A 19,038-nucleotide genomic window follows, 5' to 3' on the forward strand; every position below is an offset into this window, starting at 1 on the left:
GCGCCGGGGCGCCGTGGTCAAGAGTAAGCGAATGAACAGCAGCTGGAGGTGAACTTAGTGCGAGCCAGGAGGCAGGAGCCGCGTGCGGCCGTCAAATGTGCAGCGCAGTGTGGGCTGGCTGCCTCACCTGGGAGGGGGCGGGCATGGAGGAGCTGCTGAGAGCGGCACGAAGGTCACCAGGTAGACCCGCAGTTGCCAGGGCTGGTGCCAAAAGGTTGATTGCTGATAGTGTGGCGCACCCATCTATCTCACTGATATCTGTAAGTAAATACCTGTTTTCTTAAAAGCATTATTAAAACACTCTTTCCATGCAGCACTTTCATATTGAGTGTTATATATAGTATTATAATTTAAATGGGGTAGCGGGGGGGGGGGGGGGGGGTCGTGATTACGAATCCATTTGAAAAGGGGTCTTTCAACCAAAAAAGTTTGAGAACCACTGCTCTATCCCACTGCACCATGCTGTTGTCCCCAGGAGACCTTCACCTCCTGTCTTTGAGTGGATATGAAACTGGATCCCAAAGGTGAAAGGACAGTAACGAACCAGCAGTCTTCCCACCTCACACTAAAAAGAAAAACACTGAACTGTTCAAATGGCCTGTCACGTGCAAAGTTTACTGTGGTTGGTGAAATATAAAGCTTTTGATATTTAGAGGATGTACTGAATGCGGTATAGTGAAACAGCTCTGCTCGTTCTCTTGAGTGTCTTCTGAATCAAACCATGTTAAAATAATTCCTCAATCTTACTTGGGGGAAAAAAAAAATCAAATGGCTTTTTCTTTCTTGACTTTTCTTATGAACCTAGAAACTGTTGTTGGTGATTATTAGCGGATGACCACCTAATGTGTCTGCCGGTGTCCCCGTGTCTGCAGGTGTCCCCGTCCCCGTGTCTGCAGGTGTCCCCGTGTCTGCAGGTGTCCCCGTGTCTGTTATATTAACAAAGACGTGTGTCATTTCAAATAAACAGATTAATGCCACCATTAAATTAAATCGAAAAATGCATGAGTGCATTAAATTTCGGTTAATATCCATGACAGTAATTTTGAGGCTGTGCTCTTGGTGTGAATAATCACAGCTAAAAAGTATCTCTTAGTCAAGCAATGTCACACAGGCATATGTTTCAAAACAATAGTGATTAAGAAATTTATTTAAAATTTTGGTAACTTTCCCCTATTCCAATGATACAATAAGATGTCCCCAAGCGGCCACAGTGTGGCGAACAGTCGGGATGGGACAAACCAGGACCGACTAAAACCAGCAGCGAGTTCTCAGGATACAGGACACCTGAAATACGTTTCCAGTGTAGCAGCTTCCTCCGTCCATGCATGAACCGCTACATTTAACACCACAGATTCTTAACACAGTGCACCACATAACAGCAACATCAGAGCTCCGTATAACACAATCTGCAACTAGACAGGAGACAGCGCGTGACGAGTGCTGGAGGGGCTGTTGGCAATCCGCAGAATTTACAGCAATCGCTGCTCAACATCATTCACCTGATTTAAATGTGATAGACAGCAATTAAGGCGGCTGGTAAGGGCCGATTTTAAACCCTGCCCGCTCAGTGGAAACCGAGCCGGCAGGCGGTTAAAATTGGCCGCAGCGACTTACCCGCACCGATCCCGCTGCCTTAACCGCGGGTTGCTATTTTAACCTGCTTGTTTGAGCAGGTGAGAGGGGCATCCACCAGAAGGCAGCGAGGGCCTTCTTTACATATGCAGATCAGGCTCCGATGATGTAATCAGGGCCCCGATTGTTATTTTAACCCGAGACCTGGGCAGGGCAACCTGTTGTGGCAAGGCCAATGGCAAGGCTCCCGCGCAGGTCAACCCGGTGGGAAGAGGAGCTGGGGCGAGAAGAGGCCCAGAAAGGTCTTTCTATTTCCTTGTGGCCCCACAAGGAAACTACGGGCCTCCCGTGCACCCGGCGTCCCCTCCCTCCCCTGACCACGATACCTCCCACCCGACCCCCCACCACCAAGCTCGATTGTTGGGGACCGTTTCTTCGGGTCCCCGGCAGCAGCCTCCTGCCAGCCAGCCCGCCCGGTTCAGGCGTGAGACTGACGGGGCCTGTGCAACTGAGGCCCGGGTAGTAAAATCTACCGGGACTCCCCGCTGCGGTGGTCAGGGCGGTTTGGCATTCGCCTCCGCCCCCCGTCCGCGAGGGAGTTAAAATCGGGCCCTTTAATTTTTGCTCTCGAACCCTCAGAAGAGAAATTAAACAGGCCCCTTGGAAAACACAAGAAAGGTCACTTAAAGAGGGAGAAGACACACTGAGATATGCATTCTCCGCCATTCCCTTCATCACTCCACACACACACACACACACACACCTGACAGTTCCCAAAATAAGCCGAGCTAATCACCGATCCCAAGCCCTCATCATGCAATCCTTCTTAGAGACAAGGAGTCTTTGATAGAGGAGGGTTAGAGTCTGGGTAAACAAAATCGGGTAGAAGGTAGGTAGTGAGTGTGAAAAATTCCTCCCTTCAATACTTTTTCATCAGTTTCTTTAAAACCCGAAGGAAATGTCATGTTTGTTTCCGCAGTTTTGTTGGTTTTCAAGAAATGATGAGAATTTAGCCAGAATCACTGAGAAATAAAGGGGGAAAACTGTCTGGGTTCTCACTAATGGCCAAGTGCAGGAGGCAGGATGATCTGATCTCTCAATCCGAACTACGCAGAACCCTGGAACAAGCCAGTAATGCTGCACATTTTGGAACCCGAACAGGCAGCTTTTTATGAAAATTTGGCAAAGTAAAACTCAAAGTACCCTTTGAGTTCCACAGAAAGGTTTGTTGTGACTTTTCACAGATCCAAAATGCATGATAATCAGCAACACAATCTCTTGAGAAGGAAGCTTCCCACCGCCAATCAACAATCACACGGTAACTATGAACTAACACCAGAGACCCCTGCACTAACTGTTCCACAACATTCTCACTCATGTTACCATTGTTATAAGATATGTAACCAAACCATCGCTTCCTTTAATTTCTAGAAGAGCTTCAAGTACCACGTGTACAAAGTCACATTACATTGCGAGTCAGTGAGGACCGGGGGGGTGGGGTGGGGTGGGGGTGGTGGTTTGAGTTTTGTTGTGCTCTTGCAATGATTGACCGTTGACAAGACGTCTACACCAGTTTCTTAGCCTCAAAGAAGCTCTTCAGATGCTTCATTTGCCAGATCCCGGTTAGGATCAGGATAATCGTCTGCGCAATCGACCACCACAGGACACGTTGGTTCGTACTTTCGCTCGTCAGCCGAAATCGCTCCTCCCTGTACTGTACGAAGAGAAACAAGACCGGAAAAAATTAAAATCAGCCATAAACTTTTACTGCACAGGGGTAGAAACAATCTGTTAGACAAGAACAAGCGTGAAGTAGATTGGGCCTATACTCTCTGAGTTTAGATGAGAGGTGATCTCATTGAAACCTGTTGGCCCAGAAATTCTGATCCCCACAGGTGAGTATGCACGGGGTACTCACCCGTAAGCCCAATGGAAGTGCCGGATTCGTGCGCGCACTCCGCATGCACGGGAAACCGGAACTTCCGTTCCCTTAAAGGAAGGGGTTCAGAGGTGGAACGCGTGCGCCGGAGGCAGCGCGTGCGCACGGAACTTACGTTTTTTTCCCAGGTTTCTCCGGGAGGGTAAGTCTCCAGGAGTTACACATGTAAAAAGCAGTCGCAAGGCCTGCTTTTAACAAGGTAAGTGGTGAATTAATTAAAATTAAAACATTTTTTCCACAGGATTATTATTTTTAAATACTTTAAAGAAAGGTAAGTTTATTTTTAGCCCCATTAGAAAATGTAATTAATTATTTCAAAATTTTAAATTATTGTTTAAAATTGTTATTTTATGTAATTTATAGTTATTTTAAAAATGTGATTTAAAAAAAAAATTATTTGAAGTTTTAGTGATGTTTTGGGGCTTATAGTATTTATAGTTTTGACAGCTCTTCTGTCAATTTTATGAATGGGCATTTCCCTGCTACCATTGGCTCTCCATGGCCCACGTGATCCCAGAGGACACTTCGAACTAACTGCGCCCCTGCAGTTGGAGGAGGCCCAGGATCGGAATCCCACGCGGGCCTCACAGCTCAACGGCCGGCGCGCTAGGTAAGTGCAGGTCGGAGGCTTGCACCCGCCGGAAGCCCCCGACCCGAATTTCTGGGCCATTTGATTTTATGGGGGATTGACAGGATAGATGCTGAGAGGCTGTTTCTCCTGGCTGGAGAGTCTAGAACTAGGGGGGGTATAGTCTCTCAAGTTAAGGGGTCGGCCATTTAAGACTGAGATGAGGAGAAATTTCTTCACTCAGAGGGCGGTGAATCTTTGGAATTCTCTACCCCAGAGGGCTGTGGAGGCTCAGTCATTGAGTGTATTTGAGCCTGAGATCGATAGATTTTTGGACACTAAGGGAATCAAGGGATATGGGGATCGGGTGGGAAAGTGGAGTTGAGGGCGAAGATCAGTCATGATCTTATGGGCCGGTAGAGCAGCCTCGAGGGGCCGTATGGCCTACTCCTGCTCCTAATTCTTATAAGCAGGTGACCACAAGGCTCAGTTGACAAGGGCACTGAGTGAAAGTCCCAGATTCAATTGCTAGTCTCCACTGAGCTGGCTGACCCCCGGTGGGGCAGCAGGTAATATAGAACTGCGAGTGGAGGGTAAATACAGCCTGGTTGGGCCGAACGGCCTGTTTCCGTGATCTAGCTATGTCTGCTGCCCGTATCTTAACTTGCTCCAAGTCTCGTTCACCTATCACCCCGTGCTCGCTGACCATCACTGGCTCCAAGTCTGACAACGGCTCAATTTTAAAAGCCTCATCCTTATTTTCAAATCAATCCATGGTCTCACCCCTCCCTATCTCCGAGGCCTCCTCCAGCCCTGCAAGCCTTCGCAATCTCTGCGCTCTCCAATTCTGGCCTCTTGCGCATCCCCGATTTTAATCGCTCCACTTTTGGTGGCCGTGCCTTCAGCTGCCTTGGCCCTAAGCTCTGGAATTCCCTCCCTAAATCTCTCCGCCTCTTCCTTTAAGATGCTCCTTAAAACCTACCTCTTCGACTAAACTTTTGGTTACCTGTCCTGATATCTCCTCACGTGGCTCAGTGCCAAAAATGTTTTTTATTGATGGCGCTCTTGTTAAGTGCCTTGGGAGGTTTTGCTATGTTAAATGCCCTATATAAATTTAAGTTGTTGAATATCTAGGTCTTAATTATTGCAGCAAAGAGTTATTTTTCAAATTGCTAATATGTGTAGGATTTTCAAACTCAGTTATGAATTGGCTATCCGTTGCATTTTTCCTCGTTTTCGCCCGTCCTCTCTCATGTAGGAAATTGAAAGCAAGGAAGAGAATTTTAAAATCGAGGCGTTGCTTAACTGGGTGCCAATCTCCAGGCTGGGGGGGCGGTGCACACTGTTGCTCTAAATGTAGAAACTGTGCATGAAAAGAGGCAGCCCCCTTTAAGTTTGGTGGAATTATTATACAATGGCAGCTGGGTTAAATGGAGTCTCAAAAGATCTCATCATAACACAAGACATCAGTAAAGCATGCGCTGTGAAGCAAGCCCATTTTTCAAGCACCCTGTATCAGTTAGAAACTGCGCTTAACATACCTACTAACAAATCTCAGCACGGATGTCAGGTTTAACAGGCACTGTAATGCTGTCTTAACACAGTCTTTGTAGATGAATGTCCAGCCAAAGGCTGCTTCAGGAAGGATGTGAAGGCCCTTGAGAGGGTGCAGAGGAGATTTACCAGAATGGTTCTGGGGATGGGGGATCTTAGCTACAAGGACAGGTTGGAGAAGCTGGATTTGTTTTCATTAGAGCAAAGGAGGTTGAGGGGTGATTTGATAGAGGTGTACAAGATTATGATGGGTTTGGATAGGCTAGATAGGGAAAGGCTGTTCCCACTAGTTGATGGTACAAGGACTAGGGGACACAGATTTAAGGTTTTGGGCAAGAGATACGGGGGGGATGTGAAGAAAAACATTTTTACGCAGTGAGTGGTGAGGACCTGGAACTCACTGCCGACGGAAGTGGTGGAAGCGGAGACACTCAGTGTTTTCAAGGGGAGACTGGATAGGCACTTGAGGGAAATAAACTTGCAGGGCTACGGGGATAGCGCGGGGGAATGGGACTGACTGGATTGTTCCGCAGAGAGCCGGCACGGACTCGATGGGCCGAATGGCCGCCTTCTGTGCCGTTACGACTCTATGAGATGGCTGGAGATTCACGTCTCTCACTCCTGCCGCAGCACATCACCAGACGCAATCGATTAAGGATTACACGGTGGCGTTTATCGTTCTGATTTTCTACCAGACCGTTTCCAGAAAATGATTTCTGGATATTGCAAAAGGGGCTGCTGCAGCTTTGGATTCTTGGGCCGCTGCTTGAGGCTCACTCACCCTCTGGTAGTTCTGTTCTTTCTGAATCTGTTCAACCTGGTCCAGCAGCTGTCGGACGCGGAGCTGTAATTCCGTCAGTTTATCCTTTGCAGCGATTTCTGGGTAGTTGTTGGCATGTTCCCCCACTTGGATGTCAAGGTGCACCCTCTAAACCAGAGACAAAGAGAGAGTGAGAGAGAGAGAGAGACAAGAGTTCACTGGAGATGTGCATTTAATGCCATGCTCAATGATGAGGTACTGATCCATAGGTACCGCCAACACCTCACACAAATGTCAATCACCAAAGAGGAAAGACTTGCATTTCTATAGCGCCTTTCACGACCTCAAGACATCCTAAAGCACTTTGCAGCCAATGAAGTACTTTTTCTGAAGTGTAGTCACTGTTGTAATGTAGGAAACGCGACAACCAATTTGCACACAGCTAGCTCCCACAAACAGCAATGTGATAATGACCAGATAATGTTTTTTTTGTGATGTTGAGGAATAAATATTGGCCAGGACACCGGGGAGAACTCTCCTGCTTTTCTTCAAAATAGTGCCATGGAGTCTCTGAAGTTGGACTTGAGCCCACAACCTTCTGACTCAAAGGCGAGAGTGCTACCCACTGAGCCACGGCTGACAGTGTGTGTCAGCAGGGTATTCAACCATGGATGCATCACAGCTGATCCTGTCCTCACGTGTGTATTGTGCAGCAGGGAGTCTTTAGGTAGTAATTAGGAGCAGAATATTCAGTGCCGACAATTGTGGCATTTTAACTGCCCTGGCTGAAATTAGTGGTGTGGTACTGGGCCATACAGACCAGGGATGGAACTTGGTTCATTCATGGTCTGAATGGCTCAGAACCACACCACATGGTGCATTCACCTGCAGAGCCAAGGAACATGGGTCACTAAAGTACTGAAGGAGGCTGTAAGGCCTCAAAGCACTGAAGAGGTACCACCAACGCTGCCTCTGTAAGATCCTGCAAATCCATTGGCAGGATAGGCGCACCAGCGTCAGTGTTCTCGCTCAGGCCAACATCCCCAGCATTGAAGCTTTGACCATGCTCGATCAGCTCCGATGGACGGGACACATCGTCCGCATGCCCGATACGAGACTCCCAAAGCAAGCGCTCTACTCGGAGCTCCGACACGGCAAGAGACCCCCAGGTGGGCAGAGGAAACGCTTCAAGGACACCCTCAAAGCCTCCTTGAAAAAGTGCAACATCCCCACCGACACCTGGGAATCCCTGGCCCAAGACCGCACAAAGTGGAGGAGAAGGCGCCGAACACCTCGAGTCTCTTCGCCGGGAGCAAGCAGAAGCCAAGCGCAAACAGCGGAAGGAGCGCATGTCAACCCAAGCACCCCACCCACACGCCCCTTCAACCACCGTCTGCCCCACCTGTGACAGAGACTGTAGGTCCCGCACTGGACTCATCAGTCACCTGAGAACTCATTTTTAGTGTGGAAGCAAATCATCCTCGGTTCTGAGGGACTGCCTGAGAGAGAGAGAGAGAGGGAAGAAGGCTGTGCCTTCCATGGGACAATGAGACCATCAGCTGAAGGAAATCAAGTCCATGAGGAAAAAGAAGAATCAAAATAGAAAGTAGAAACATGCATCTATGCTGAGACCATTTGTAAAAAGCCTGGAGCTTGCTGTGTGCAAGAGGAGCATGTAGATGCTGGTATCAGCTCTGGTCCCACAGCTGGTTAGCTGAATAGTGTTAATAATGCACACAGGGTCAGCTGCCCATTATAGAGGGGTTTATTTGTAATGCTACATCAGCGTAATTGCTGAATATACAGGCCTGGAATTTCTGCTCGGTTACGCTGGTCTTCCTGGCACAATTCGCCCGATATCGGCGCAAAAGATCGCGGAGTTTTAAGCGCAAATTGCGTTCGGCGCAACTCGAGTTTCCCCGAACTTTTTGCGCTAGTTTTAAAAACATCGTGTTAGAAGCCGGCCCCCCCCAGGGTGAATTTATCACCACTGGGAGTTTCCGTTAATTGTGTTCGTCTGCGGGGCCTTCGAAGAGGCTCCAAAAATTACTCTGGATCTTTTGGGGGCAAGGACACTAATAAGGAACTGACTACTGTACCCCAATCTAACTGGAAAATAGTTTTGTATAATTTGTTAAAATCATTTTCAGTCATTTAAAATCGGGGGAACTCACAGGTGGTGGATTGACACTGTGATTTAAAATGGTTATTTTTTGTGATAACCCTATTGTCAGCTGTATTAATCAAACTTTACCAAGTTACCACTCTTAAATAGATCAAGGAATATTATTAAAGCAAAACTTTAATATTTTTTAAATTAACGTTTCAAAACGCGTTGGTTCACGGCAGATTTTGCCTTTGGCGATATGCAAATGAGTTTGAGCGGAAACTCAAGAAAAAAAAAAACACTTTTCAAAACCGCCGCCATTTGCGCCGTAATCGTCGATCGCGCCCAAAGCGGGAACTGTACCCCATTATGTTCAGGGTCTCCTATAGACTCTGCGTACAGAGCAAAGTGATGAAACTCTCAGTGGGATGGGTGAACAAGCCAATATACAAACCAGCAGAAAAAACCTATTCGAAACAAGCTTAAGAATCACTATGGGATATGTGGAACATTCTTTGTTCCAGTCCTACTCAGGTCCCCTCCCTCACCTCTTTTTCCGGTACATCGATGACTGTATCAGTGCCTTTTCCTGCTCTCGCCCTTCCCCTCCCTCCCAGAACCACGATAAGAGTTCCCCTTCTCCTCACCTTTCACCCCATCAGCCTCCACATTCAACGGATCATCCTCCGCCATCTCCAGCGTGATCCCACCACTAAACACATCTTCCCCTCCCCTTTCAGCATTCCGAAGGAACCATTCCCTCCGCAACACCCTGGTCCACCCCTCAATCACCCCCAACAGCCCCTCACCTCCCCATGGTACCTTCCTGTGCAAGCGCAGGAGATGCAACACCTGCCCTTTTACCTCCTCCCTTTCACTGTCCAGGGCCCCAAACACCTCTTCCAGGTGAAACAGTGATTCACTTGTACTTCTTACAATCTAGTATACTGTATTCGCTGCTCACGATGCGGTCTCCTCTACATTGGGGAGACCAAACGCAGATTGGGCGACCGCTTTGCGGAACACCTCCGTTCAGTCTGTAAGGGTGACCCCGAGCTTCCGGTCACCTGTCACTTTAATTCTCCGCTCCACTCCCACTCTGACCTCTCCGTCCTCGGCCTTTTACACTGTTCCAATGAAGCTCAACGTAAGCTCGAGGAACAGCACCTCGTCTTTCGATTAGGCTCTTTACAGCCTTCTGGACTCAACATCGAGATCAACAATTTCAGACCATAACCTCGGCCCCTATTTTTTTCAGGCGGCAGCTGTTGATGATTCTGCCATCCCCACTTGCAACATTTACCCCCTCCTGCCTTCCACCCTATCACAGACCCTCCCTTTTGTTCTTTCCTCCCCTCCCCACTTTCCCTGCCTCTGCACCTGCTTAAAGTCTGTGACATCTCTAACTTTTTCCAGTTCTGACAAAGGGTCATAGACCTGAAACGTTAACGCTGTTTCTCTCTCCACAGATGCTGCCTGACCTGCTGAGTGTTTCCAGCATTTGCTGTTGTTATTTCAGATTTCCAGCATCCGCAGTATTTTGCTATTTTATTACTTAAGAATCACCGCAACCTCATGGAGAGGCACAGCATCAGGACAGGGCTGCGGGTGTTCAACCTGGTCCAGCAGCTGTCGGACCCAGAGCTGAACAAGTGCCACCTGTTCGATTCCATACAATGTACAGTTTTCAGCTTCACGCCGAGATAAAAATGCAACCGGGCAGAAACACCACCAGCAGCTGAATTCTTTCAGACGGGCTGCCCTACAATTAAACTGCGCCACTGTACCCAATGCCCAACTCTTACCAGCTTGCCACCTGCAAACAGTGACATCTTTGTGGAGTTGGAGTGCAGGCAGATCTGATGCTCACCCGGAGTGTGCGATGTGAAGGTAAATCGTCCCTCGGAGCCGTACTGTCGGGACAGGATAATCTGGGGATTGGAAGAAACAGTCAGTCCACAGTAGAGAAGGTACAAGAATGCTCAAACTCAGTCTGATGCAAAACATGAGCCGTCTGTGGGAAGAGAATGGAGTTCACCTGGCTCTTGTGTTTTTAAAATCTGAGAATAACTTTTCTTTTCACAGCTAAAGGATGTTCAGTTAGTATTCTGCTTTCCTCCTCTCCTAAAGGTACTGATTCTTTCTGGGGTATGGTTCCACATGGAATAGAATCATAGAATAGTACAGCACAGGAGGAGGCCACTCGGCCCATCGAGTCTGTACCAGCTCTTTCGAAGAGCAATCCCGTTAGCCCCACTCCACCCGCTCTTTCTCCATATCCTGCAATTTTTTTATCCTTCAAATATTTTTTTCCAATACTACTATTGCATCTGCCTCCACCACCCTATCAGGCAGTGCATTCCAAATCCTAACCGCTCATTGAGTGAAAAAGTTTTTCCTCCTGTCGCCTCTGGTTCTTTTGCCAATCACCTTAAATCTGTGCCCTCTGGTTACCGACCCTTCAGCCACTGGAAACAGTTCTCTTTATTTCCTCTATCTAAACCCTTCATGATTTTAAACACCTCGATCAAATCTCCTCTTAACCTTCTCTGCTCCGAGGAGAACAACCCCAGCTTCTCCAGTCTATCCACGTAATGTAACATGTAACAGGCTATTTTACCACAGACCACCCACCCGCCCCCCCGACCTCATCTGCGCATAGGAATTTACCGCCATGGGTCACCGGATAGAGATCAGGAACAAGGAGGCTGACTTTCCTCTCCCTAACCCAAGTGCATTGAGGCCAATTGCAAACCTTCTCCTGCCATCCCATGCGCGATCAGCAAACGCAGCACAGACCTTCCTGATCTGTGTGACTCAGTATCCTACTGATCAGCGCATCTTCCCATCAGTGTAGCATAGCACTGTATGCAACAGCATATAACAGTGGGTCAGTAATTCCTGTCCCAACGCGCGAGTACGGTCGGGGTACTCATGCATCTGGCCGGAGGAAATGCCGGTTTTCAGCATGCACAGTGCATGCGGGGAAAACCGGCATTTCCTGTCCTCTGAACGAAGGGGTTCAGAGGCAGAACGTGCGCGACTGCACAGGCAGCGCGTGCGCAGTAAAATTCCTTTTTTTTCCCCCAAAGTTGCGCGCGTGTAAAGGCCTCCGGTCTTTACGCGTGGAAAAACAAGACGTAAGTATTTAGTTTTTCAGGTAAGTGGGCTTTTAGTACAATGTAGAAATTTTTTTTCCACCGGTTTGTTATTTTTAAAGAATTTATAGGATGGTAAGTTTAGTTTTAGACCCTATTTTTTTTAAATTTATTTTTTTCAAAAAATTGATTAATTGTTTAAAGCATTTTTTAAAAACTTATTTATAGTTATTATAATCAGTGGGATGTTTTTTTAAATTTTATTTAAAGTTAAGTAGTGTTTTGGCAGCTCATACTTTTCATGAGTTTGACAGCTCTTACTGTCAAACTCATGAATGAGTTTCCCCTCCCCTGATTGGCTGCACAGTGTTCACCTGATCCCAGCCGGCACATCGCACTAACTACGCCGCTGGATCAGGTAAGCACATCGCGCCGACATCTGAACCGGGCCAGTGACAGGAAATGCGAGCAGGCCCGGGCTTCAGATGTCGGCGCGCCGGGTGAGTGCACATCGGGGGCTTGCACGCGCGGGAAGCCCCCGATCTAATTTCAGGGCCATTATGTAAAAAATACTATCCAGATTCGATTAGTTAGTCCCGGCTAAAAATATATACGGGTATTATTACACTATGTCTTTGCATCTCTACCAAAGGCCTCTCCTTGTACAAATGTATCAATTATATCACTTACATCAATCGAATCAAGAGAATTCCTTTCAACAAAAACAATGATTAAGTTTTTAATCTCCTATAGTTAAATGAAGCCTGGTTTCAATCAACTGCTTTCGCGCTACAATAATTTGTTTTTGTTGTAAGCACACCTACTCATCAGTGGGTAATTGAATTGAAACATACAAGATTCTGAAGGGGATTGACAGGGTAGATGCGGAGAGGTTGTTTCCCCCTGGCTGGAGTGTCTAGAACTAGGGGGCATAGTCTCAGGACAAGGGGTCGGCCATGAGATGAGGAGGAATTTCTTCACTCAGAGGGTTGTGAATCTTTGGAATTCTCTGCCCCAGAGGGCTGTGGAGGCTCAGTCGTTGAGTGTATTCAAGGCCGAGATCGCTAGATCTTTGGACTCTGGGGGAATCAAGGGATGTGAGGGTCGGGCGGGAAAGTGGAGTTGAGGGCGATGATCAGCCGTGATCTTATTGAATGGGCTCATGGGACCGTATTCAGGCTCAAGGGGCCGTGCGGCCTACTCCTGCTCTTATTTCTTATGTTCTTATTACTTCAAATTAATCCGATTGCTAAAGATTTCTGTGTGGGCTATTTCTCCAGCGGTGCTTAAGGCATATTGAAAGGAGCTTTAGTAATGTAGGGACCACCACACAAGAAACACTACACTGCTGCTAAACTCGACCATTATATAAATCATTTTCAAGTTCTCATTCTTTAGTTTAAGATCTGAAACCTCTTGTACTCTGCAAGATGAAGCAACCATCAGTGCCCGACCCACCATTCAAAGGCGGGATGTTGTGAATCATGTGTTCAGAAGAGCCTGACTGACTGATACCGAATCACCGTAACAGCCTAACTCAGAGATACAGGAAATCTGGGGCTGGGATTCAAGGCCTACCCCTCCAGCACGGGAGTGAGTGCTCCCGCACTGGAGCCCATCGGATCGGAGATGGGTGATTTCCTATTGAAGCTCCATGCCCAGCAAGCGACAGCACACTGCTTCAGCACTGGCCAGACCAAAACAGGAGTCGTGTCACACGACACCATGTCATTCGTGTCATCAGCAACCGTATATAGAGGAGGCAAACGTCGGCCAATGTCTGCTCAAAGTCACTGCACATTACTTGAACACCATTCCCTCCAGCAAGGACAGCTCTAGTGTTCTCCCAGGTTACTTTCCAACCTCCGATATGCGCACCACAGCTCCAGGTTGTACCCTACCTTCGAATCAGGATCTCGCACTTCCACGTGCATCCCCAATCCTGGCGTCGAAGGCAGAAAAGATTCCGACTGCTTATCCCACAGCTGTGTCCGGTAATTACCTGGATTAAACATTTCAAAAAGGGAATTACACAGAATGTACAGCACAGAAAGAGGCCGTTCAGCCCAACAGGTCCTTGCCGGTGTTTATGCTCCACGCGAGCCTCCTCCCACCCTATTTCATCTCACCCCATCAACTTATCCTTCTATTCCTCTGTCCTTCATGTACTTAGCTAGCTTCTAATTAAATGCATCTACGCTATTCGCCTCAACCACTCCATGTGGTTCCACATTCTAACCGCTCTCTAGGTGAAGAAGTTTCTCCCGAGTTCCTTATTGGATTTATTAGTGACTATCTTATATTGATAGCCCCTAGTTCTAGTCTCCCTCCCACAAATTACTCTCGCTGGCTGCACAAGACCATTAGAGATACGTTCCCATGGAGGGCTGGGCACGTGGGACGAGTCTGAGGAGCAACAGGGGCTGCCTTCTGGGATTACAATTTAGGGAGTGTTCTGTTTTTACTCACTATCTAACAATCCAGAACATCACCACAACCTGCAAAAAGTCAGTCATTGGCAGGTGATACAGGATGTCTGCAATAAAAGAACAAACAGGATGTCATTAATCAGCCAAGTTCAGAATCAAGATTAAGCTTCTGTTACATCAGTGCAAACTGCTGATGTGGATAATATACTGAGTGTTACCCAGTGGGACTGACATAAGGCTTCACAGTTGATAGAACCTGGATCAGTTATATTGGCAGGTATTTATATCCAATAGAAACCACGATGGTGTGATTGTAGACTGCAGCCCTTCCCTGGTGATCTTTTTGATTGGCACCCCATCCACCACCTTAAACATTCACTCCCTCCACCACCGGCGCACCCTGGCTGCAGTGTGTACCATCGACAAGATGCACTGCAGCAACTCGCCAAGGCTTCTTCAGCAGCACCTCCCAAACCCGCGACCTCTCCACATAGGAGGACAAGGGCAGCAGGCACATGGGAGCACCACCACCTCCAAGTTCCCCTCCAAGTCACACAACTTGGAAATATATCGCTGTTCCTTCATCGTCGCTGGGTCAAAATCCTGGAACTCTCTCCCTAACAGCACTGTGGGAGCACCTTCACCACACGGACTGCAGCGGTTCAAGGCGGCGGCTCACCGCCACCTTCGAGGGCAACTAAGGATGGGCAATAAATGCTGGCCTTGTCAGCGGCACTCACATACCGTGAACGATTGAATTTAAAATAACTCCAGCACTTTGAGCACATAAATCCAGGCTAAAACTTCAGCACAGTGCTAAAGGAACGCTGCATTGTCTTTCGAAGACTACGCCGATCCATGCCTGTTGAGGTGGACACAAAAGATTCCCGGCACTGTTTTGAAGAAGAGCCGGTCACCTGGCCAATATTCATCCCTCAACCAACAGCACCGAAACAACTTAACTGGCCCAGCATCGTGATCACTGCTGTATGTGGCACCTTGTGCACGGATTGGCGGCTGTGGCTGCCCACTTAACAGCAGTGACCGCACTTTCAATGTAAGTCACTGACTGCGGAGCGCCTTGGGACGTTCTGAGGGTGTGAATACACTATATAAATTCAAAAAACCCTCTCAGTGGAGACTGAGTGCACACCGTGAGGGATCCAAGATCTGTCTTCTTTCAAAATCATAAAAGACTGTATTCTTAATAACAACAGAAAATGCTGGAAAAACTCAGCAGGCCAGGCAACATCCGTGGAGAGAGAAATAGAGTCAACGTTTCGGGTCGAAACCCTTCGTCAGGACTGAGAGAACACAGGAAATGAAACAGATTAAAAGGCCAGTTTGGGGGCTGGGAAATGGGGAGGAGAGAACAAAAGAGAAGTGAAGAGACATTAAGAGGTATTCAAAACCAGACGAGAGGGTGATAGGACTAGTGGAGACAAAAGACAGCTCTAGATTAGGTGTGAAATGCGCTGGCAGAATGAGAGACTGCTGCCATGTGGGAGAGAGAAAAAAAGGGGAAAGGGCCAAAACAAAGGTGTGGATAAAAAATATATAAAAATGTAATGGGGGCCGAGGTTATGATCTGAAATTGTTGAACTCGATATTGAGTCCGGAAGGCTGTAAAGTGCCTAATCGGAAGATGAGGTGCTGTTCCTCGAGTTTACGGTGAGCCTCCGTGGAACAATGCAAGAGCCCGTGGACGGTGAGGTCTGAGTGGGAATGGGGCGGTGAATTGAAATGACAGGCGACCGGAAGCTCGGGGTCACCCTTACGGACTGAACGGAGGTGTTCCACAAAGCGGTCACCCAATCTGCGTTTGGTCTCCCCACTGTAGAGGAGACTGCATCGTGAGCAGCGAATACAGTATACTAGATTGCAAGGAGTACAAGTAAATCGCTGTTTCACCTGGAAGGGGTGTTTGGAGCCCTGGACAGTGGGAAGATATTCTTAATATCTCTTTGTGGGATTTTGGCAGCTGGCAACCACTTTAAACTGGTTACTGTTTGTGAGTGCTTTACCTGCTTGGCTGCTGATTGGTGGAAGATGTTGATCAAGCAAATATAAATGTCAAGTACAATCACCCTGTATTGCGTGCGCGTATACAAGGCGTTTTCTGCTAAAGGTAGTGCACGTGGCTTAAACAGTGTTGCAGCAGCCACACCCATGGCTAGTCAGTGACATCTATCACTGTTTAAAAAGAATTTGAGCCAACAAACTTCAAGAAATTTGCTTTGACTAAATTTACCGACAGTTAGGTGTGGCAGACAATGTCACGGACAGGACTGTTTTAATTATACGAAAATAGATTAAAAACTACAAAAACAAAATCCAGTGACTGGGCGAAACCTTTAAAGAATTGTATCTGTCATTAAAGGCGTCAATGAAATTGGTTTACAGGAACAGTGATTGTTGCAACTAACATTGACTGTATTCTGGGTCTTTCAACAACAAGCTAATCAGACTGAAAAGGCCAATTCCGAATGAGAAGTGGTGCCCGTGTGCTTAATGATAAAATGAAATCACCGAGTCCCAACTGCACAAAAGAAAATCTGCTATTTTGCCATATCCTGAGTAACAACCTCTCACTCATACAGCAAGATAGTGGCCATGTGCTCCTAACATTCACTTAATCAGGCAGCAGAGTCTGAACTTGGCGAATGTCACCCAATGCCTGATATTACAGTTTCAATGTATAACATATTGGCTGGTAATTACAGATACGGGTAGCATAGTTTGCTGCCTAATCGCATATATAATAACTGAAATAATAAACACCCATCCCCATTCTTTTATCAAATTTACCATCCTCCATTTGGGCTTAGACATTTTGCCAAGAGAGTTGTACAACCCAGAGAAAGGGCTAATAATGAAAATGGCCTGGCTTCATCCTTCCTATCCCCATTGCTCAGACTGGCGTATCTAGTGCAGTTTTCATTTTCCCAGACACTAAGGTACCAAGCAGGCACTCTCCTCCTGGTGCCAGGCTAAGAGTGGTGCTGAGTTTGGGATCAAATGGTATGGGTTGCTTCCACCTAGGTGCACACTGGTTTATTACCAGGCAGGTGTCAAACCATGCACTGTACTGCTCGGTGCCAACCCCTAGAGGGGCATGATGCCCAGCACTGGGTAATAGTGGGCATGCTGTCCCTGGTGCCAAGCAATATCGGGCACTCCTTCCACACTGTGGGCAGGCATTCTTCGCTTGGCGTCAGGAAGCAGGTGACAAGCTCAGGGGCACGTACTGTACACAGTGCCAGTCCTGGAGGCATGACAGTAACAGCTAGTAGGGGGCATGGTTCCCGGAGCCAGCCAGTGGGGGCACAATGCCCAGTGCCAGCAGGGGCACAATCCCAGCAGGGAACACAATGCCCAGCAGGGGCCCACAATGCCCAGCAGGGGGCCCACAATGCCCAGCAGGGGGGCCACAATGCCCAGTAGGAACCACAATGCCCAGCAGGGGGCCACAATGCCCAGTAGGGGCCCACAATGCCCAGTAGGGGGGCACAATGCCCAGCAGGGGCCACAATGCCCAGTAGGGGCCCACAATGCCAGCAGGGGGGCACAATGCCCAGTAGGGGCCCACAATGCCCAGCAGGGGGCACAATGCCCAGCAGGGGGGCACAATGCCAGTAGGGGCCACAATGCCCAGTAGGGGCCCACAATGCCCAGTAGGGGCCCACAATGCCCAGTAGGGGGGCACAATGCCCAGCAGGGGCCACAATGCCCAGTAGGGGCCCACAATGCCAGCAGGGGGGCACAATGCCCAGTAGGGGCCCACAATGCCCAGCAGGGGGCACAATGCCCAGCAGGGGGCACAATGCCCAGCAGGGGGGCACAATGCCAGTAGGGGCCACAATGCCCAGTAGGGGGCACAATGTCCAGTGCCAGTAGGGGGCGCGCTCTCTGGCGGGGTTTGACGCCTCCTGAAGCGGTGGCTGCCCCAGCTGCTGACGCTGCGCTGCCGGGTGCGCCCGGGCCCCGGGCCGCGCCACTCACCGATCACCATGGTCTCGTCAGGGATCTCCTCGATGAAGCATTTCTTCTCGATCTCGCCGATGTGGAAGTAGATTCCGTGCGAGAGGCCGAGCTGAACGCTCAGCCACACCGACAACAGCGCGCCGCTCCGCCGCATCCCCACAGCTGCTCGCAGAGCCCCGCACTGCGCCTGCGTGCCGGAACCAGGACACGAGCGCTGTCTTTGCGTCATCGTGGGGGGGGGGGGGGGGGGGAGAGCAGTGCGCATGCGTTCTCCGGGACCAGCGCGCCGGTACTGTGCATGCTTCATCTCGCCAGGTGGTGACCAGGATGCGCATGCGTTATCCAACACTGAAGCCAAAAGAACACTGCGCATGCGTCACATGGTTTTGATGGGGTTGCCAACCCTCCCGGATGGCCCTGGAGTCTCCCGGAATTGAAAATTAACTTGCTGCGAGCATCCCATTTGTTGTTTTTTAGTGATGTTGATTGAAGGATAAATATTGACCAGGACACCGGGAATAACTCCCCTGCTCTTCTTCAAAATAGTGCCGTGGGATCTTTTTCGAAAGACAGCACCTCCAACAGTGCAGCGCTCCCTCGGTACTGGCATCGGGCGTGTCAGCCTGGATTTTTGTGCTCAAGTCTCTGGAGCGGGACTTGAACCCACAACCTTCTGACTCAAAGGCGAGAGTGTGACACACTGGTAACAAAGAACCTGTTCGTTTTCCAATTGGCATGGGAAGGCGATGCACCGTGTTGAGGCTGTCCGTGTTGGTTAATTAATGGCGGGAGCCTGAAGGCGGGGCAGTTGGAGGCAGGAGATCACGCGATTAAAACCTCCAGGGATACGTCCAACCAGAGCTGGCAACTTTAGGTTTTGTGCCTGTACCAGCAAAGATGTCTGCCCTTCTGTTTCATTTACTAATTCCCTCCAGAACTCCGAAGGATTTATAAATATGGTTGAGGATTCTAAAATCAGTAGGTAGGGGAATGAGAGGTGAGCAGGAGTTAGTTATCACAGCATGGG

The 19,038-nt window shown here is 48.6% G+C and overlaps 1 protein-coding gene across 1 annotated transcript; it reads right to left on the reverse strand.

The window, feature by feature from the left end:
- Positions 1 to 1,114: 1,114 nt before the first annotated feature.
- On the reverse strand, positions 1,115 to 18,215 carry LOC147097936 (transmembrane emp24 domain-containing protein 4). The gene is made up of 5 exons (XM_085971025.1): positions 18,030 to 18,215; positions 13,500 to 13,600; positions 10,306 to 10,431; positions 6,415 to 6,561; positions 1,115 to 3,286 (listed from the first exon to the last, which is right to left on the reverse strand). Exons 1-5 carry the CDS (start codon positions 18,163 to 18,165, stop codon positions 3,137 to 3,139), a joined length of 660 nt encoding a protein of 219 aa, XP_085827151.1. The 5' UTR covers positions 18,166 to 18,215; the 3' UTR covers positions 1,115 to 3,136.
- Between the last annotated feature and the right edge of the window lie 823 nt (positions 18,216 to 19,038).

This window comes from Somniosus microcephalus, chromosome 30, assembly GCF_052327205.1.
Source record: "Somniosus microcephalus isolate GS21.2 chromosome 30, FLI_Smic_1.0, whole genome shotgun sequence".
Lineage (NCBI taxonomy): Eukaryota > Metazoa > Chordata > Chondrichthyes > Squaliformes > Somniosidae > Somniosus > Somniosus microcephalus.